The sequence below is a fragment of the Cydia pomonella genome, chromosome 15 (genome assembly GCF_033807575.1).
Source record: "Cydia pomonella isolate Wapato2018A chromosome 15, ilCydPomo1, whole genome shotgun sequence".
NCBI classification, from domain to species: domain Eukaryota; kingdom Metazoa; phylum Arthropoda; class Insecta; order Lepidoptera; family Tortricidae; genus Cydia; species Cydia pomonella.
The window spans coordinates 19426152-19448613 of record NC_084717.1 but is presented as its reverse complement, the minus strand read 5'-3'; the positions used below and the strand labels follow the sequence as shown (position 1 = coordinate 19448613).

The window sequence follows — 22462 nt, the reverse complement described above, 5'->3', positions numbered from 1 at the left end:
TAAAAGATCACAGCTTGGTCACGTAGCACTCAGACCTAGAACATCACAATAATAATTATTACGGTTGTGCAAAACACTAAATTGTACTAGATTTTTTTTAATTATCATTCTAGTAAGATATTGTTATTTATTTAATCGTATGACATGCATGGTTAGCCAATCGGAGTACAGCTTTAAGGTTGTTAAGCCTGGTAACTACGTTGGGTGTCAAGGCATCTAGATCCTCAGCTGCGCCAGGATATAAGTGAAGAGGGCAGAGCCAAAATGCGCTCAAATGGTTTGTTCTTCTTCGCCGCACTCGCAGAGGGGAGACTCCTTCCAGACTAAATACGGTTGTGCGGACCACTTATATCAAAAAGGAGTACCTACTTAGGGCTGCACGTATTGCATATTTTTACTAAGGAGTATGTGAAGTTAGGGCGTGTAGAGTTAGAAGCTTGGCCCTACATTGAGATCTGATAACTTTTTGTCTGACAACTTTTTACACGAAAATGTTTTGGGTGGGATGGTATTTTGGATTTTAGATCATATATCCGTGAAACTAAAAAAATACTGGAGTATAAAGCTGAATTGTGATTCACTGGGTCAGTAACTTGTGTGGTAAACCCACTGAGTTAGAGATAACCCGGAGCGGTATTGAAATAAAATAGACAGATGGACATGACGAAACTATCATCATTGGCCGCAGCATCTTGACAGATGATTGTTGCAGCGACGGGTTATTAAGAAGAAGAAGAAAAGGTCCGTGCGCCATCGGAGATGGGAGGTGCGGCACATCTTTTCCTGTGACTGTAAAGCCCAATCGCAGCACGGCACTTTCTGCCACAAAGATCGCAGGTGAAGCGCGAACTGTTGATGGTTCCTGTGCAGTCCGAAGTATTTTCTGCTTTAAATCATCGAGCTAGACTTCATCATGCTTTGCTATGCCGTCATGTAGAAGGTTACGCCATTCCGCTCTTTTAGGGGCTTCCGTTTCCCAGGTGTTCAGGTCGATGCCGAAGGACAACATGTCCCGCTTGCAGGAATCCTTAAAGCGAAGCATTGGACGTCCGACTGGTCTTTAGGCTTATGCAATTTCACTCAACATCACTGCCCGTGCACGTGCACTGCAATGATTCAGTTTTTGCCATGTTGGCTACTGAATCCTAAAAAAACTAAAAATGTAAAAAGGGATCAAATTATTAATAATGACATCAATGTATAAATTTGGTCGCCCAGATAGAGACTGCGTTAAGGTTACATTCCAGTAGCGACTGCAGCAGCGTTACTGATTTGAATTATGTTTTTTAGTTAGTTTAAAAAAGTAATCGATAAGATCAATCAAAACTTAAATTGCGCATTGACCTGACGAAGACATCGCGTTTTCGATGACCCTAAATAAACATTATGGACGTTGTCTAACGTGAGCCCAAATGTGGCTGGCGAGGCCGACTTTGCTCCCAAATCCTCTATTGCACGCGTGACAATAAAGTTGACTAGTTGCGTTGAACGTGTACACATACGAGGGCTTAGGTCTTTCCGTAACTGGCGTTTTACATCTAGGCTAGTAAGGCGGTTAACTTCAAATGTTATTGTTGTGATGAAGACATAGGAACGTTGTTGACATCCAGGTTTGTAAATTCTTTGCATAGGGTAAAGGCACCTATTACCGTGGTAGTTAAGGAACTTTTCAAAAGAGATCCAAAAATTAAGGGTATCAATGCTGTCTAACAGCCAGGAATTTTTTTTTCATCAGAGCATTTAATGAACTTTCCGTTTCACACGTTTTTGGATTCATTTTGGGTTATTATATGTATTAAAATATTTTTTGAAGCCAAAATGACCAAATCTTCTATTACCGTGGCAAGGGACAGGCTGTGATTCTATTATCGCGAATTGAGCTTTCATTACCGAGGGTACAATTGGCATGATTTTTCTGCACTCGTTAACAGAAACCAAACTCAAAATTCGAAACCTAATACCGAGGGTTAAAACAATAATAACGACGTGGGTTCTGTATATTATTTTTGTGTCATTAAGTTTAATAATGACACAAAAATAAAAAATAAAACTATAGGAGTATGTTTAAAAATAAGAGATATATTCGAAGAGATTATAATTACACTTTGGCACAATCAAATACTATTAAATAGTTAACTTACCAAGTACCCACGAGTACCTGTATAACAAGCTATAAGTTGAATGTTTTACATGTAAAACAACAAAAATTACTGTTAGTAAAGTTTTACTAAGGACATATATGACAAATAGGCCTGCCTGTTATTAAATAAAGTAATTTTTAAATACTATAAAGATTGATAAGAGTTTATCTTACTGACATAATTAGCTGCACAAAAAAAAAACAAGTAAGTAACATTTTCTCATAAGGCACAGCGTAAATTATAGTCGAAATTTTATAAGCTGGACGTTTACCACCTGAGTGAAAGTTTACCACAGTGAAATGGTAAACGTCCACATTATAAAATTTCGACTATATATAAAAACATGAAAATTTAAATTCGAATATTTTTGATAAGGTAATTAAGTTAAATAAAGTCTCTCACATATTATGTGTTATAATTTACCCGTTTATAACTAACAAATCACAGTACTTTTCTTATTGCTGATTCTTATAGCTAAAAAAAATCATGTCTGAGATTTTGGACTACTGTATAAATAAAATTATATAAAAAAAAATCTAATCGGAATTGTCCGGCAGTTGGGTACCCTTCCTTGTCTGTCAGAGTAATAACTGAATCAGAAAACAGAAGAATTTAAATCTGATAATGATAACTGAAGTCTAAATTTTATCAACGAAATCTGTACTTGCGGTACCCTAAATGCGATATTTCAATACAATACCAAATAGTCACTCGGTAATAGATAACTCTTTAAGAGCCTATTACCGACCCATTCGATATTTCTCTGGGTCGATAATAGATTTCTATACATTCTATTACCGAGGGTAATCTGATCATACCATCGGTAATAGGCTTAATTTGGAGTTTAATTAAACCTAATTCCGACCCATAAAAAGAATAAAACACAGATGTTTTTTCAAATCAAATCAAACACGTATATTACAAGCTTCTTGTAAAGACAAAATCACATAACTGGCAAGTAAATTTTAGGTTTTAACTCAAAATAAAAAAAAGTTGACAGATTAAGGGTTCCCATAGAAACAAGGAAATCGGTGCTGAAGTTTCTGTTAAAAATTAAGGGTTAGTTGAATACTTTCCATACCACGGAAATAGCTCTTTAATAGCGTGAATAGATCAAGATTGGAATAAATAAAAGAAATTATAAAATTGATAATTTGTACCAAAACTAAAGAGTAAATAACAAAACTACCACTTTTTCTATTAACGTGGCATACCACGGAATTACTTACCACAGAAGTAATTGGCGCCTATCACCGCTGTATTTTATTTTCAATTTTAAACGTATTTCCCGGTCAAAAACTAAGTTAAAAGTAATTCAAAATCGTGAAGAAAACAATACACAACCTCTTAAAAGGCATTGCACTAGTTTATTTGCCATAACTATTACGTAAAACACTAAGTAAGATTGGAGTGCACTTACCTGTGGAGTCACGCGTCTGTATGGAACAACCGGTTCTTGCGCCGCCGTCGCACAAACTGACGAATCGCGAGTTTTTTGTTACACTCACACAAATGCACACAAATGGGCACGATAGACCAATGAATGAGCTTGTTTTGTGTATGCTTTATTTCTTAGAGAATAGATCTGTTTGCTTGCAAAATGCGTATTTGTAAACACCGCGGTGTTAGACGTCGATTTTGATACCCGCGTTAATAGCCGCCGTTACCCTAGGTAGGTGAAATGTTTTTGCTTGCCGTTGGAACACTGGACCTTTGTTGTAGCGTTTGTTAGAAAGGATCTTTGTCTTACGAGAACTCTCTGTCTATCCTGATGAAGACCTTATTTCTTGACTATAAGGTTCAAAATTGTTCAATTAAACAGTAAATGTATTCAGTAACCAATATGCAATGCAAGACCAAGATGTAATCCCGTATGCATTAAATTATGTAAGCCTTATTGCTCTGTGTTCAATATGGGATATTAATGAATGCTTTTGATCATAAATTATTACATATAGTATACAATGTGTTTATACACATACAATGTACAATATACGTATTGTACCTATATGTGCAGTGTACAATATAATTATTTTAAAATTATTATTTTGACGTATGTCGATATATATGCCGATTTACAGTAGACCATCACTATTATTATTTTTTAACACATAAATGAAGTTGTCGGTCAGATTCGAACTTTAATATACGTCAAATATTTGCTAAACATACGATATATGGAAGGTGTAGTTAAGGAATTAAATGTCCATGTACCAAAAAGTGTCATCAAAAAACCTTAAATAAGTGACTTAGAATACTTGAAAAAAAAATCAAATCATAGACAGCGCACTTCACCCCGTCAATAACGGCTAGGTTCTTAGCTACTCTAGCGCTACTCTGGAGAGATTTGGAACTATTATTTAAAGCTGACAGCTGGACACTTTTGCAACAGTTCTACCATAGATTTCACTCCTTTTAAATCCACACTCCATAATACGATATGGATTGAATATATCATTTTCAAAAGTGACGTTTATGTTTGAAGAAACGTCACTTTTGACACTGACATATTATCTTTAGGAAATTTTTGACGTATCTTAAAGTTGGAATCGGTGCATGTATTGTTTTCACATAGAGAGTGTTTATTTAGTCACCTGCAATAATTTACGGGATTATATACCGGGTGTGTAAATGTATCAGCATTTGTTCAGCAACTTTTAAAAATAACTTTTATTTTGATTTTTAGAACACTTTAAAGTTTATTCTAAGACGCAATATATTGCGAATTTTGTTATGTTTAAAGCGTGACAATCAACGTCAATTACACTGATGACAGCGTAGATTGAGGGTAATATTTAATTTGTGGGTTGTTCTACAAACTAAGGACGAAAATGAGTCCGATTCCGGCCCGACGATTTTTTTTCATTATGGTTACAAAATATAGTTTATCATAAAGATTACATGGTCTTTTAGCCTATGTTAAGTGGAACGGACAAAATATTCAAAAATATTAGAGTTATGGCAATTTTAAGAAATCAAGCAGCAGGAAACTGAGATTGTAACCAGGAGACTGAGGATTTAAACAAATATCAATCAAAATCAACGTTTATTTAATAATAAATTCACAAATAAAAACTATGCTTCTAACCATTAGTTTGTAATTGTCCAAATATCTTGAACTATCGTGATAATTAAGTCTATTCTTGACTTCCTTTTTTTCACGAGCCGTCATTTCAGATACTAGTTTTTTTTTTGCCAGTTTCTCTGAATTTCTTATTTTTTTGCTTTCTTTTCTCTTTTTCTGCTGCTAGTTTCTGAGGATCATTCTTAATTTTTTCGTATCTCAATTTTTCAGCTATCTTTTTTTTCTAGTATTTCTTCTCTAGTCTGTTTTTTCTTTGGTTTCGCCATTTTATCTCTAAAAAAAATAATCAAATGAGCTTTCGAATAATAAAAATCAATGAACTCACACTTTAAAATGTCAAAGTTTTATAATGTTTAATATTAAAATTTCAATCACATTGCAATCTGCAAACGATATGTAATTGTACTCGTAAACCTCATATTTACAACAGTACTTACGCGATTAAATAGTTTTGTTTTGAGTTCGAGCTCAGGCAAATACAAAATAATAAAGAAAATTGTATATAATATAAATAGACATAGGCACATGTTTTAAATGTACGTTTACGTTGTATTTATCTTTTTCTGATATTTTGTAACGATTATACGAATTGCAATGCTTAGTTCAGTGATCATACTTATTAGTTATAGATAAATTGATTATTTGAACTAGCTAACTGCTTTATTATTTTGACTTCATAGTATATAGCAGAAAAAGTAACATATGATGTTGAACAAAAATTATATTTCAATATAAACACTCAGGATCCTGCATTTTTCTCAGTATCCTGGCTATTTATTTGACAGGATCCTGAGACCAAGTTCCTGAGAATTTCGGAATAATATTTAAAAATAACGTCTATTTATAACATTCAACCAAAATCAAGCAGCATTAAGCCTTCGTGTAAGCAATTTATACATCAAAATGCTACAATTACCATATTACCACATGAATTTCCTAATTGAATATCTTACCAGGATTCTGTGAGCTCGACTGATTATGACGCGACTTCCTCCATCAAATGTGCCGGGCAGACTAAGCAACACACTGGGTGCAAAACGATAGGTGGTATTCTTTGTCTCTTTCGTACCGGCAACGAACTCGGCTAAACGTCAAGGTCGCGCGGCTAATAGAATATTGAATATTCGCTTATTTAACATTGGGCAGGATCCTGATATAAAACTGTTGGGACAACTTCTGGACAAAGTTTTTATAATGTTTTTGTTACAATAAATTAGTAATATGTCACCTAGGTAACAATAATAATAGGATGTCATTTATATTGGTTTAACTTATGGGCTCAATGTAGTAGAAAATAAATAATATTGCACATTAGATTCAATTTTGCTCGTGGGACACTCCAGGATCCTGGGAATTTGACGCTTTGAGTATTTTTTTTCCTAAGATAATATATTAGTATCTAAATTATTTTTAGAGACTAGGTAGATATAGGTATGGTAAACAATATGTTATGAAAATAAACTTGGTTGTAACAATTTTTTCATGACATTTTAGCTGAGCTGTCGAAAATTCCTTACTTTGTAGAACTACCCTTGTATGAAAAATAGGAAGTCTAAAGAATTCATAATTTTCAAACATCACTGAACAAATGTTGGTAAGCTTGAGGAGTACAGCCTACAGTTAAATTTATTGTTCGTGTTACAGGCCACACCCGTACAGGTCATACTGAGCAACTTTTACTATGGGACCAACCGCGAATTCGCGAAAAAAAATTACTCTCCCATACAAAATGTAATTTTTTTTTTCGCGATTTCGGTATTGGACCCGTAGTAAAAGTAGCTCAGACCTATACACGGTGCTCACGAGGAACCCAAAAATTTTAACCACGTACTTCTGAGACCAAAAGAAGGAAAAAATGTAGTATGAGTTTCAGTAAATTTCGCCAAAAAAATTGTTTTTTTCTTATTTTGAACGTATTTGTAAGTACATAAAAAGTTAATTTTATGGTAAAATTGGCACTGAAAATATTTTTTTACGATTTTTTTTTGTAAAAACTAGTTCTTGCAAAGGTTACTTGTCACTTTTTGACATCTAATCAATATAGTACATTACGATACAAGTGCGAAAAATAGGAAATTCGAAACGAGTGGCGATAAATTAAAACACGACCGAAGGGAGTGTTTTAAATCGACACGAGTTGCGAATTACCTATTCGCACATGTATCGTACAACGTTTTACAGTACATATGGCCCTTTAAATGTTCGACACAGTAACATAATATGCTACTTCTCGCACTAGTGCTATAAAGTAGCCCCATATGTACTGTAAAGGATATTTAGACTACGCTCCATAATGGCTTCATCACGATCAAAAAGGCGTTTTGCACTAAGTTACGATAAGATGTTTTTTTTACATTGGTATTAACTCTGAAATTAGGCGAAATCCAGAAAAGTTTATATGACATTTTAGTTTCTAAATGTGATCAGTAATATTTACACTGTCAAAATCTTTCGTTTCCACCGCACCGTGCACCGTGTATATTCACCCCGTAAATTATTGCAGGTGACTAAATAAAAATTGACTGTATAAAAAAACCTGGAACACAATTACCCTATGGATAGCAAAATAGATTTTAACGTAGCCTAATAAAAAAAACGATTACCCTCAGGGAATGGAAAGAGAAAGTAGAAGTAGAAGAGAACGACGCAGAAGACACCGTCAACTACAAGAAGGTGGACGTGTTTTACTTCAAGCCAGAGAAGTCGGGTCCAGGACTGACTGGCGAAGAGGTCATCACCATGCCTCACCCATTTATGTTGGTAAGTACTTCTTTTTTTTGTACGAATGAAATGAGGTTGTGATATCATTTTCATCGCACTTGCTCGAAAAAGATCTTATTTCATGCAGGTATACTGAAGGACAAAGGCCTATTTTGCTCCCGTGGGAGTTATGGATTGGGAAAAGCTATAACTCCTTAGGGAGTGTCCATGACCATGTCGCATAAATGAATTTTACTTTTAAAATACTGACGTTTATAATTTAATATTTCTGTTTATGTTTAAAATTATTTTATTTGATTAATTTAAGATCCGTTTAAAATATTTTTACATAATTTTCAATCGTGGCTGAATGCCGAATAGGTCTGTGCCTTCGATGCCTAATCTGTCAAGAAATTACAAAATGGCGGATGAATGTTTGATATGTCACCGTATTTAAGAATTATTTCGCTTAAGTTTTTTCTTCGCAAGTGTGATGAAAAACATTGCGTGTAACTCTGGGGGTAAGAATATTGCAAACTCGGGTCTTTAATTCCAAACCACCCTCGTATCCAAAATTTCACTTACTCCCCCTTGTTGCACAATGTGCTATTAATGTTGCAAATAGCGTTGTTGTAACACGGGTATTACATTTAACCCAACAAAACAATTGAAAACTGTGACATATCAATGTCATTTCGAACATTCGATCATCCGAGATAGTACGTTTAGTAGGTAGCAAATGTATCAACTCGTACTAAACACTAATCAATATGTAAACAGGCCCTAAGGCAAGTGTACACGCTCGTAACGGCATTATCAGATAAAATTAAATAAATTATTATATCGAATTGAAGTTAATTAGAATACCGGTGTCTTTGGCAAAGTTACTTAATTAAAGCTCAGGAATGCACCCTTGAAATTAACGGAAATGAAATAAACACGGTGTAGGTATAAGGCCTAACTTCGTTGCATGTTCATGTTGGTTGGTTACAATCTTTGTATTAAAAGGTGCACGCGAGGTGTAGCCAACAGACTGCTAACTGCCCATTCAATAGATCTAGCAGCACACTACAATAAACATGTCAACAACTTATTCATATCCAATATCTCAATTTTTATCAGGGCATGGCAACAGTAGTCTACCGCGACAAGCCAGCCATGCTCAACATGATCGGCAAGGCCCTCAACGGCATCTTCGATAACCCTGAAGACATGTTCCTCAGGGTCAAAGTCCTGGACGTTCTCTTCAGGGGTCTCACCATAAACTGCGCGAGGACAGAGTTCGCACCTAAAGCAGTTTGTACGGCTTTGAAGAAGGAAGGACCTCCTGGTTTGATTCTGGAGCCCAATAACCAGTTTAGGTTCTCTATTTTTGGGGCGGTAAGGGAACAATGATAAATTAATAATATTTCCAAACAATTTTACGCGAAATGGCCTTGATGCCAATTACCATACATTATGATGTCAAAAGGATATCTAAATGATGTCAGTTCGTTAACTTTCGCTTGTGTATTTCGCTCGTAGGTACTTGTTCTTACATGTATTGACGCGAGCGAGACGCACGGATGAATGATAACAAAATTACATCATTTGACATCAGAATGTAAGTTCAAATTGATCTCCTTTTCCCTAACTAGTAGTCTATGATATTTAAATGAACAGTCTTGTTATTACCCAGTCTGACAAACAGCAAAACGGAAGGGAATTTGAGCACTTTTTATGTATGTTTGTGTCTTGTGTTTCACCATAATCTCGTAACTAATAAACCTATTTCGATGATTGTCGTGAGGTGAGGACTGAGGAATCTACTACCAGATTGGACAGATATTAACGCACCAATAACGTTTACACGCATAAGATTTTTGTAATTCTGTTTACTTTTTTAACACAGTATTTTATTTCGACAGCGTAACGGCACAGTAGACCCAAAAGTAATAACCGTGAATCGAGGCAAAAAGAACGTCATGGACGTAGGCCAAGTACTCGCCGTGGACGGCAAGGACAAGCAGGAGCTATGGAGGGACCACTGCAATGAGTACGGAGGAACGGACGGCACGGTCTTCCCCCCGTTTTTGACGGAATTTGATAGGTTGCAGTCGTTTTCTGGGGATCTGTGTAGGTATGTTGAATTGAATTGAAATAGTACTACTAAGTTTTACATTTTCTTTTAAAGTTATCAAGTATCCGCTTTTTTGTTTTATTTCTTTATGTTTTTACTCTTTCTGTGTTTCTTTTTCTTTGTCAGGCTGTCCTTGACATAGGCCTCCTCTAGGCGGCGCCACTCCTAGGTTTTTTGAGAGTCTTCTCCAGTCTTCAGGAAAGTCATCTTCCCATCTTTTATACGGTTTGCATCGGGGTCTTTTCTCTCCTCTTGGGTACCATTCTGTGACATCTTTTGTCCATTTGTCCTTTTGTGAGCGCATCATGTGCATTGTCCATTTCCATTTGAGTGTACGAATTTTCTGGGAAACATCTTCTATTTTGGTCGTTTTCCTAATGTCTGTGTATGTCACGGTATCTTACTTCTCTTTTTTATACCACTTCGATGACAAATAAGCATACGTTCCGTATGATGGTTAGCAGTTATCTTAGCCTATGGATGCCTGCAACTCCAGAGGTGTCACATGCGCGTTCCCGACCCTTTGAAAACCTGTACTGTCCTATTCTTTTTTTGAACAACCCCATACTGTAGAAACTGGGAAAAACGTCGGCCGGGAATTCATTCCGCAGCCGGAGCGTCCGCGATGAGGAAATTCCCCTTAAACCGCACAGTATGCGAACAAAGGCTCTATGGTGTGAGTATTGGCGACCGATGGCGAGCGGTGCGTTGATAGAAAGTGGCCGTTGGCATCATGTCAAACAAGTGTTATTGGCATCATGTCTCTCTAAGCGCCTAAGTTAAAAGATAAGCCACACCGTTCCCGTTGCTTAAAATGTCATACAGATTGTATAGTATGCTTAACTTATTAGCGTCTTTTCTGTAGACATCCCAAAGTTAAGGGAATCTAAAGCTAATTTATACGCTGCACCCTTACAGACCGGATATTTTTTTTCAGTACTTGAGACTTCAATAAGAAAAACTGGGATATACATATACCTGAGTCCGATGTAGTTCAAATCATTAATTTTATTGTTAATTTATTACTTATTACAAAACTGTTTATCAATTACAATCCACCAAATAAGAAACTTTTACCTGACAGGTCTTTCAAACCCTGGTACCAAAAGAAGACCTCATACCGCGGCATCAAGACAAACCGCTACGTCGCCAACATCGGGGACTTGGCCAACGACCCAGACCTCAACTGCTTCTGCGAGGCCCCGGACAAGTGCCCTCTAAAGGGCCTCATGGACGTGACCAAGTGCGTGGGCGCGCCGATGTACGTGTCGATGCCGCACTTCTTGGACAGCGACCCCTCGCTCGTGCAGAACTGCAAGGGGCTTAACCCTGACGTCAATGAACACGGGATCGAGATTGACTTTGAGCCGGTTCGTATTTTATATTCATACATTTTAAGAGCTAAAGGTTAAACTATGTCAGCTTTGTAGGCTTGGAACTTGTGGGCCTTTACGCTTACCTCCAGAACCTCATGCTCCGAACCTTTTACTGGTCGAATTGAGCATTGTAGAGATTCAAGTGCCCTTTAAAGGGCCTCATGGACGTGACCAAGTGCGTGGGCGCGCCGATGTACGTGTCGATGCCGCACTTCTTGGACAGCGACCCCTCGCTCGTGCAGAACTGCAAGGGGCTTAACCCTGACGTCAATGAACACGGGATCGAGATTGACTTTGAACCGGTTCGTATTTTATATTCATACATTTTAAGAGCTAAAGGTTAAACTATGTCAGCTTTGTAGGCTTGGAACTTGTGGGCCTTTACGCTTACCTCCAGAACCTCATGCTCCGAACCTTTTACTGGTCGAATTGAGCATTGTAGAGATTCAAGTGCCCTTTAAAGGGCCTCATGGACGTGACCAAGTGCGTGGGCGCGCCGATGTACGTGTCGATGCCGCACTTCTTGGACAGCGACCCCTCGCTCGTGCAGAACTGCAAGGGGCGTAACCCGGACGTCAATGAACATGGCATCGCGATGGATTTTGAGCCTGTTCGTATTTTATATCTTTTATTAATAAATTTAAGGATCAAAAAGTGTCATCACGGTCAAATTTGGACCCGGGTGCGTCCTTAAACTACGTCCTCAAGAGAGGTATGGGCATTGTGAATGTCATCTCGCTTTGTGGGGTAGGGCACAGCACATGACAGCGGATGTCATTCCAGATCTAGAGCAGAGCCCAACTGGGGAAGTACCTCCACCTTACAGAAAACCGCAGCCAAATAACACTAGACCCTACACATAGTGTTGTGTTCCTGCCGGTGAGTAAGGTTGCCAGAGCTCAATGAGGGGAGGGGGGTTTAGGGTCGGCAACGCGCATGTAACTCCTCTGGAGTTGCAGGCGTACATAGGCTACGGAAACTGCTTACCATCAGGCGGGCCGTATGCTTGTTTGCCACCGACGTAGTATTAAAAAAAATAAAATAAAAAATAAAAAAAATTGGTCAGCTCTGATGGCTGGAAACTTGGGAGCCTTTACGCTTACCTCCAAAACCTCACGGTCTGGACCTTTAATTGGTCTAATTGAGCATTGTAGAGATTCGACTGCCCTCTGAAGGGTCTTATGAACAAGTGCCCGCGCCGATGTACGTGTCGATGCCGCACTTCTTGGACAGCGACCCCTCGCTCGTGCAGAACTGCAAGGGGCTTAACCCGGACGTCAATGAACACGGCATCGAGATCGATTTTGAACCGGTTGGTTCTTTATATCTTATATTCATACATTTTAAGACCTAAAGGTTTAACTAACACGAGTTAAGCTAATTGCCGCAGTGAACGTGTTAAATAGTTTCCTGAAAGCTAAAACTAGTGTTAGCGGCATGACGTCTACAAAACGCGTCGTTATTAAGACGAAAGGGGCGACCGCCCCGAAACCGCCTTTCATACAAACGTAGTCCTCATTTTCCTCTCTGGATATTAACATGGTTGAAAATATTTTTACTCACTTTGATGTGTTTTAATCATAGCTATGCCCTACCGTTTGTTTTTTTTTCCCCGATTTTTTTCAATATTATAAGAGTTAGAGCACATCAAAATTTGTATGAAACCTGTTTTTCACTCCTAACTTTTATAATAATCAACAAAACGAAAAAATCAAACGGTTGGGCATAGCTATGACTAAAGTACATAATATTCTGTAAAAAATATTTCCCATAATGTCAATATCCAGGAAGGAAAATGAGGACTACGTTTGTATGAAGAATCGATCGTCCTCTTTCCTCTTAAAGCTCCAGACTGAACTAATTAAGATCCTAAGTAATTATAACGGTTAATAAGCCTGAAACTCATTATTACTGACGCCAGCACTTTGTTTACACGTTCTTAAATGTGTCTACACTACTACTACCTACTACATCTATAGGGATATTCATTATTTTAGCTCATATTTGTACGTAATATCTTAGAAATTAAATACTACAGATTTTGATCTACTTATATGCCTATCACTGACAGTTTGACACGAGTTTGTGTATTTATCACATCGTATCGTTATCAATATCAAGTGATATCTTGGAGCGTTTACGCGCGAAATTTTAACACTAAACTTAATTAACTTGACTTTTTAAGGAACTTTCTAAAAGGATTAGAGAGTAGAGAGGTCACCGGTGACCGCAGAGCTGGCAGCTTCCTCGCTCAAAGAATTAGTCTTGCGATACAGCGAGGAAATGCTGCTAGCATCTACGGCACCATGCCGCAGGGGGATAGTTTTATTTTATTTTAAGTCTAGACTTTTTATCTTATTAAAAGAGGTCTGAAATTTTTACAGCATCCCTATTATAAGCGCTTATTTCATCTACTGTCTATTAAGACTGCTTGGCTCAAATGAGCCGGTCATGACTGCCGCGTGCATCCAGCAGCGGGCTAGCATAGCTACCAAGTGGATGTCAGAAGATGGGCGCGGACACGGTATGCTCGGGCGGAGATGGTGGGACGACTAGGCCCTTTGCACACAAGGCGCCAACGTAAGCGTCGCGTAAGCGTATCGTAATAGTACATTACGATACAAGTGCGAAAAATAGGAAATTCGAAACGAGTGGCGATATATTAAAACACGACCGAAGGGAGTGTTTTAAATCGACACGAGTTGCGAATTACCTATTCGCACATGTATCGTACAACGTTTTACAGTACATATGGCCCTTTAAATGTTCGACACAGTAACGTAATATGCTAATTTTCGCACTAGTGCTATAAAGTAGCAACATATGTACTGTAAAAACATTACGAGTACTAGTCTACGAGACGCGTAGAGTTCTGGGCACCAAGCGTGGCGTAAGCGTTACGTAGGCGTCGCGTAAGCGTAATCGCTTTTTAAGTGAAATCTCAGTAGTAGAAATCATGTAGGTAGTCGCTGGCGTCAGATGTTTTCGGCGGATCTTTCTACGATTTTACTTTGTCGTCAAAAGAAGATTTTTTTATTGTTTGATTATGTCAGAAGTTTTATTTTTTACGCGTGTATAATGACGACAGAAATCTCATACGCTACGCTACGACGACGCTTCGTGTGCCGGCTTGTTTGAAGTTGTACGTGCTCGTAGTGCTCTCGTTCTACGCGCGTATTACGATACGCTTACGCGGCTCTTACGCTTAGGCGCCGTGTGCTGAGGGCCCTAGACACCTTGCTCAACAACTGGCCAGTAGATCGGGAGTCGTGGAGATTAAGGGGAAAAGCCTTTGCTCTGCAGTAGGTTAACGGAAGCTACCTCTCTATAGTTCGTTGTTTTTGCATTAGAAAGAAGGTACCTAAGCGATTTTGACGTGTCTTTTTAAATAATAGTTGTTTATGTGACTGCTACATAATAAAAGGGCATTAAAATACACGAGTGTGGGTTAAAGAAACTAACGAAGTGAGTTTCTTAAAAAGATTTGTTAGACCTGTACCCCAAAAGCATAAAATTGTTGTAGTAATTCACCGAATCGCATTTCACCTTGAATGAAAAAGATATCACTAGTTTTTTTTTACTTGACGCACTTTTTCGTGTAGCTTTTGACATTAGTAGAATTAAATTGTAGTATTACATTTTTTGTATAGTATGTTACCGTAGACGCATTTCGCCGTGATCGACTTTTTCGCGTAGCTTTTGTCATTAGTATAGTTAAATTGTAGAATTAAATTTATTGTGTAGTATGTTACCGTAGACGCATTTCGCCGCGATCGATGTTTGTTTGGGACTCTAATTAAATTGATACGTTAATTTGATGCTTGCACTAAATGAAATATTTTTTTTAAAACACGTTTTGTACTTGTATGATTAAGCCTTAAGTGCTATCAAACTCCTTGAAATATTATCTATTTGTATTAGTTTAAGAAGATAATTAGGTTTCTTTTAAGGAGTAATAAAGCAGCTTTGTGTCTTAGATCATTTGTTTTGCTTTCTTTAACGCCAAGTATCCGAAATTAAGAATTACACCCTAGTCTACAGAATCATCAATCTACTCAATCTTCATACTGTTGCGTTGAATCACGTCGCCAATACAATACACGATCGAGGTGAAATGCGACTAAAGTAATTAACGATTGAGTCATAACGCGAAAGTTAAATGCACGATCGAGGTGAAATGCGACTAAAACTAATAACGACTAAAATAATAAACGATTGAGTCACAACGCGATATTTAAATGCACGATCAAGGTGAAATGCGACTAAAACTTACAGCCACTAGAAAAAAAAACTATTGAGACACAATGCGAAAATTAAATATGAGATCGAGGTGAAATGCGATTCGGTGAATTACTACAACAATTTTATGCTTTTGGGGTACAGGTCTAACAAATCCTTAAAAAGATCACACGAGTGTTTTAATGCCTAATTATGTACAGTTTCATACACTATATTTCATCTACACACATATTATAAACTTTCTATGAAATATTCACTAACCCAAATTACAGCCTCCGTTAGGGCATCATTGCCAAATCGTTGCTCTCTTGGCGGAATTCGCGGATATGTGGTGGCGTCACCGAAATATTTTTATGGCTTATTTTACACGAAATTTTTGCTATAGTTACCTTAAAAACAACAAAACATATTCATTTTATACTTAAAACTAATTAAAAGATAAACTGTACGTCAAATACCGGTAAATGAAAACTTTTTTCACGCATGTAGTTTTTTTTTAAATTCAGAGACAAACTAGAGTCGAGGGCCTAGATCCGTATCATTCGATACAAACTAACATAAGAGATATGTCAAAATTGTATGCAATTGACATTTCATTTCGAACAAAAAGGCATCTCGACTGATATTAGAATAGAGGTCAAATCGAATTGCTTTTTTTTTCAGAGATGTTCCAAATTTGAATGCCTAACCAAATCGATTTTGATGTAGTTATGAAGCTATAACTACATTATCACAGATAAGAAATTTGTTGTAACAAAACAGTTTATCGTAATGTTGGCCATTATTTACGGATTTTGAAGGCAATCATAGAGGGTTTATGATATGTGTGTAGATAATTAAATATTATAGGTACATTCTTACACAAATTGTAATTTAATTTAATTTAATTTTGCTTTTATAAGTAATAGTTACTGATCTTTAAAAACGTTTTTCAATAAAAGATATATAAAGATGATGTTCACATTTTTACTGATGCAAAAAAAACTATAGTTAACATCCAAACAGCATTTTTTCGTTCCATTCAATATCAGGACACCGTTACCAATATACTTAAAAATAAATAGTAATTCCGCAATGGTTTAAGTAAAAATATCAAACATTAAATATTTTTGGCAACAAAGTATTTATTTTATATTTTAAAACTTGTTAACGATGTTCTGATATTTCGTGAAATGGAAATCTTTATCCTTAACTAGTTTCTACGCCGATTCTTGGGATTAGTTGCAAACCCCAGGCTCTTAAAGCCGGGATAACGCGAGGCAGATGGAAACCTTTACATTTACCAGTAATCGTCCCGGCGGTATCATGGTCGCATTTTTATCACTTGTCATGTCATGCGTCACTTTCGCACTTACATACTTGTTAGAACGTGACAGGCATGAAACAGATGATAAAAAACCATCATAGCCCTGAAGGTGATACGTCATCCAATCTGAAACACCGCTTTTAGAAAGCTTCGTGAAACTCATAATGAGGATACTTTGCTTTTAAATTATAATGGAGTTTAACGTGTGCATTAATGATCGCGATTTCATTAACATTTAACTGGGAATCATATTACGGTGACATCACGGTGGCAGACAAATTCATTTAACATAATGGTAAATATTCAAGACTTTACTAGAGTTTTGGACAATGGTTTTGGAAGCAATTCTGTATACTCGTAGCGATTTGCAACATTCTGATGCCCATGCAATTTTGCTTGTTAATAACAATTTAAAAACATTATATCCGTGATCACCGGGCATGCACAGCAGGGAGGTGGCAGGGAGAAAGAGAGAAAAACCTGAACCCAAGAGGTCTTAAAAAGTAACCTGAGAATCTTGTGTCAAGTTCCCGTTCAAATTCGGAAACGAAAAACGCAATTTATGGGCAATTTATATAATGCGCTTTATAATACCATTAGTTTTGGACTCTCTATAACTGTGTTGATGAGTTAAAAACGAGGTTGTCCTATAAAAATGTGTAGTAAAAAACTTTTTGATAAGAACTCTTATTTATACAGATAAGCGGAACGCCGATGGTGGCTCGACAGCGCGTGCAGTTCAACATGCTGCTGCTGAACACCGACAAGCTGGAGCTCTGCAAAAACATGCCTAACACTTACGCGCCCCTGTTTTGGGTAGAAGAGGTAAGTTGAGCCGTTTTGAGTCCATCCAAACTTGACAGAGTGTATTCAAGCTCAAGTTGGAGCTCTGCAAAGTCATGCCTAATACTTACGCGCCCCTGTTTTGGGTAGAAGAGGTAAGTTGAGCCGTTTTGAGTCCATCCAAACTTGACAGAGTGTATTCAAGCTCAAGTTGGAGCTCTGCAAAGTCATGCCTAATACTTACGCGCCCCTGTTTTGGGTAGAAGTGGTAAGTTGAGCCGTTTTGAGTCCATTCAAACTTGACAGAGTGTATTCAAGCTCAAGTTGGAGCTCTGCAAAGTCATGCCTAATACTTACGCGCCCCTGTTTTGGGTAGAAGTGGTAAGTTGAGCCGTTTTGAGTCCTTCCAAACTTGACAGAGTGTATTCAAGCTCAATTTGGAGCTCTGCAAAGTCATGCCTAATACTTACGCGCCCCTGTTCTAGGCAGAAGAGGTAAGATTCGTCGTTTTGAGTCATTCCAAACTTGACAGAGAGTTGGGTATAGAAGGTGAATATTTCATTTGGAATCATTTCGTTTAATTACGACATTTATTTTATTTATTTTAATTTTATTTATAAAAGTACATTCACATCATACGTATTATAACTTACACTAAAAACATTTTAAAAGTAAATTATTAATACCACGACGACGACGACGACGACAACGTTCGACGTTTTATGACGATTGACGATTATTGATTGGTAACGACCGGTTTGGCCTAGTGGGTAGTGACCCTGCCTACGAAGTTGATGGTCCCGGGTTCAAATCCTGGTAAGGGCATGTATTTGTGTGATGAGCATGGATATTTGTTCCTGAGTCATGGGTGTTTTCTATGTATCTAAGTATTTATAGATATTTATATATTATATATATCGTTGTCTAAGTACCCTCAACACAAGCCTTATTGAGCTTACTGTGGGACTTAGTCAATTTGTGTAATAATGTCCTATAATATTTATTTATTTTTATTTATTTATTTAATTATTGTCGACAACCCCGTTAAGTGATGAAATTTCCATTTCGGAAGAAAACGGTTTCCACTAACTAAATCTTAACAAATCACTTTGATTTTGATGTATAATATATTCTAGGGTTATAGGTTATGCTTAAAAAAATCATAGTTTTTATAACAAACGTACAAAATGTGATTAATACTTGGTCGAATCAAGCCGTTAATTATTTTGGTATTCTTACTACCGGTTTTAAATTAGACTTAACCGGTTATAATTGTATTTCGCTATTTATATCACTAAAGCTTTGATTACCGGTATAATCAATAACGGTATTCATGTCTATTAACGATTTTGCCATTAGACAACAATACCTGTATTTGACATGCTACCCTTAAAAACCATTACCGGTAATACATGTCAATGTCAATACACTCCTTTATTTGTTTCTGCGAGTATGTTGTGCTTTGCCGTATGTATGACATACGTCGCAAATTAATTTTCTTATCCAGTACCTAATAATAGTAGACACTTCAGCCAGCTATGCAGAATGTTATCGAATGACCTTACAATATTACACCTATTTGTTGTGATTTAGTAGTAGTGTATGATTTACATCTTACCTTTCAATTGCAGTGAATAGCGGTATTGAATAAAGGTATTTAATATTGTAAATAGTCGATATATCGCGCTAAAAATAAAAGCGAAATGAAAACAACACCTCTAATAGGAATATAGGTACCTATCCTTTTAATAGCGGTAATAGTTTGACAATTTATTTACAGGTATTAAATAAAACCGGTTGTACAATCCCTTATTTATTCTGGAATTGCGATTGGGAACCTTCATAGCAACAACCGCATACGGTTCACCCAATATATCAAACACTGACAATTACGTCTATTCATATCTTGAGAATATGAACATGTGTTTCCAGACTTACAATGTATCATGCTTTTCTTGTGATTTTAAATTAGCTTGCCCTTTGAAAGAAGGGGCCCATTTATTAACCAACAATTGACTAGCCGTATTCCTTTGTTTTAAAATAGGATTGTTTCCAATTTTTTGAAACGCTTATATTACGTTCTATAGTAACTAAAAGTTGCCCTAAAATTCAACTTTTATACTAAAAACGGCTTTAAATATGTTAAATTAACAAAATATATTTTGACAGATGCTTTCGCGCCCAAAACGCTCTTTGAAAATTGTGTGATGTCACAGTTTACGGTTTGACACATAACTACATTACACACGTAGAAGATACGAACCGTCAACTGACATTTGTCATTTGTTGTTTATCGTCTAACTGTCAACAGTGTCAATCCGAGAGTTGTGACGTCATCAGAATCTTCAATAACGTTTCGAGTTTGGTCACGTGACGTGTGCCAAAAGATATTTTACAGTACATATGGGGCTACTTTATAGCACTAGTGCGAGAAGTAGCATATTATGTTACTGTGTCGAACATTTAAAGGGCCATATGTACTGTAAAACGTTGTACGATACATGTGCGAATAGGTAATTCGCAACTCGTGTCGATTTAAAACACTCCCTTCGGTCGTGTTTTAATTTATCGCCACTCGTTTCGAATTTCCTATTTTTCGCACTTGTATCGTAATGTACTATTAAATTCAATATTTACAAAAATATGGTCATTACAGGTCCCCTAAAAGTAGTTTAACATGTTCTTATAAACCAAAAGAATTTATTGAGATACAATTCTGCCCTAAAATTTGTAGATGGAAACAACCCTATTGCTGTCTTACTGAATCTTACTACAGTTACTACCAGTTTATCAGTGTTGAAAATGGAATAAATTAATCTCTGAAAAATTTATAGGAGGATCAAACACATTTTAGAAAAAGGTTGCTTCTGTTTACATAACGATAAAAATTAACGACTCTGGTACCTACATCTTGGAGGATTAAGCTTACCCCTCTGTCAAAAACTGCGGCCAATGGTCATATGTATTGTATGGACTGACGTTTATCTGACATGGCTATTTGTACGTTAAGTACAAATAGGTAGCCATACATTTGACTTGCTCCCTCCCCGCAAAAATCGGCAGACACAAACTTACAGACGAGGCGTCTCCAGTAGTTAAATGCTCTAAGATTTACATAATATATTTCTCATTTCGCACTGTTGCGGAATAATAGCACCATATGTACTCTAAAATTAATATGTTTACTTGTCATGCTCGTAGAATTGAGTTTTAAGTGCCAATTACAGCCACACTCGCTATCGCCCGATGTCAGGCGCGAAATCGGGCCCGGGCAAGTGTATTATTCCGTTTCACCAATTATCAGGACATCGTTGACAATACACATCGTTAAAAAGATTATCAGGCCCGACATCGGCATTGACTTGGGGCCCGATATCGAGAAGTGTATTACGACCTCACTCGATTTTTTTTTATACTACGTCGGTGGCAAATAAGCATACGGCCCGCCTGATGGTAAGCAGTCTCCGTAGCCTATGTACGGCTGCAACTCCAGAGGAGTTACATGCGCGTTGCCGACCCTAAACCCGCCCCCCCTCGTTGAGCTCTGGCAACCAATTACGACCATTAGGGAAAAAAAACTTAAAATATTGGATATATCTATATATTTTCTTCGCAATCGAAGTGAAAATCAGAGTATACAATAACTCCGGCATCGATGCCCCATTTTATCCTCGATTTATATCGGCCCTCGCTTACGCTCACGGATAAATTGCCTCGGATGGAATGGGTCGTTTTATGCTCTAGCTGTATTTATATATATATTGTTATGTCCTTTCAGGGTCTGGCTCTAAACAAGACGTTCGTGAACATGCTCAAGCACCAGCTGTTCTGGCCGAAGAGAGCCGTGGGCGTCATCAAATGGATGCTGGTCTCGTTCGGAACCCTCGGCGCGCTAGCCGGGGCGGTGTTCCACTTCAAAGGTAGAGTGCGAGCGGTGCGTTGACTGCGCTTACTTTTACATTAGAAAGCACAAGCACGACTATATTAGGGGGGGAAGGGGGGAGGTCATGATTTGCGGACACTTAAGGGCTTTTCGAATCTAATTTAAGTCAGCATTGTATATATTATGTTATAGATTTAATGATATATTTTAAATTGTATTTTTATATATAAGTAGTTACACTATTGTCTTAGGTTTAGTACCTGTAAAAATAGTTGTAAGTGTAGGAAATAAAAAAATAAAATAAAATAAATTTAATTTTTAATCTAATTTTTTTATACTACGTCGGTGGCAAACAAGCATACGGCCCGCCTGATGGTAAGCAGTTTCCGTAGCCTATGTACGCCTGCCACTCCAGAGGAGTTACATGCGCGTTGCCGACCCTAAACCCCCCTCCCCCTCGTTGAGCTCTGGCAACCTTACTCACCGGCAGGAACACAACACTACGAGTATGAGTAGGGTCTAGTATTATTTGGCTGCTGTTTTCTGTAAGGTGGAGGTACTTCCCCAGTTGGGCTCTGCTCTAGATCTGGAATGACATCCGCTGTGCTGTGCCCTACCACACAAAGCGAGATGACATTCACAATGCCCATACCTCTCTTTAAGCTGTTCTGGTTTTTTTAAATTTAAGCTTTTCTAATTTTTTCAATGAAATTCCATTTCGGGAGAAAACATTTTCCACTAACTAAATTTTTATGTTTCTTTTCCACTTACTCTAAAGGTTTCGCTTTTTTGTTTTTTTTTTTGTTTTGCATATTTTGAAAAAAAAGGGA

At 37.3% G+C, this 22462-nt stretch overlaps 2 protein-coding genes and 1 long non-coding RNA gene across 3 annotated transcripts in view; 2 read left to right on the top strand and 1 right to left on the bottom strand.

Annotated features, from left to right (window-relative positions):
- Positions 1-22462, top strand: part of LOC133525885 (uncharacterized) — a 97600-nt gene that overhangs the window by 72030 nt on the left and 3108 nt on the right. Inside the window, exons 20-25 of the mRNA XM_061862296.1 lie at positions 7836-7986; positions 9049-9306; positions 9834-10045; positions 11130-11415; positions 17666-17791; positions 21528-21669. Of these exons, the coding sequence (XP_061718280.1) occupies positions 7836-7986; positions 9049-9306; positions 9834-10045; positions 11130-11415; positions 17666-17791; positions 21528-21669 (1175 nt within the window). The remainder of the gene's footprint in view (positions 1-7835; positions 7987-9048; positions 9307-9833; positions 10046-11129; positions 11416-17665; positions 17792-21527; positions 21670-22462) is intronic.
- Positions 2639-22462, top strand: part of LOC133525431 (uncharacterized) — a 52567-nt gene continuing 32743 nt past the window's right edge. Inside the window, exon 1 of the mRNA XM_061861680.1 lies at positions 2639-3813. The gene's annotated coding sequence lies outside the window, so the exon portion shown is untranslated. The remainder of the gene's footprint in view (positions 3814-22462) is intronic.
- Positions 5175-6752, bottom strand: LOC133525448 (uncharacterized). Its single transcript, XR_009800573.1, has 2 exons — positions 6180-6752; positions 5175-5499 (listed from the first exon to the last, which is right to left on the bottom strand). It is a non-coding gene; the product is annotated as an uncharacterized LOC133525448 (long non-coding RNA).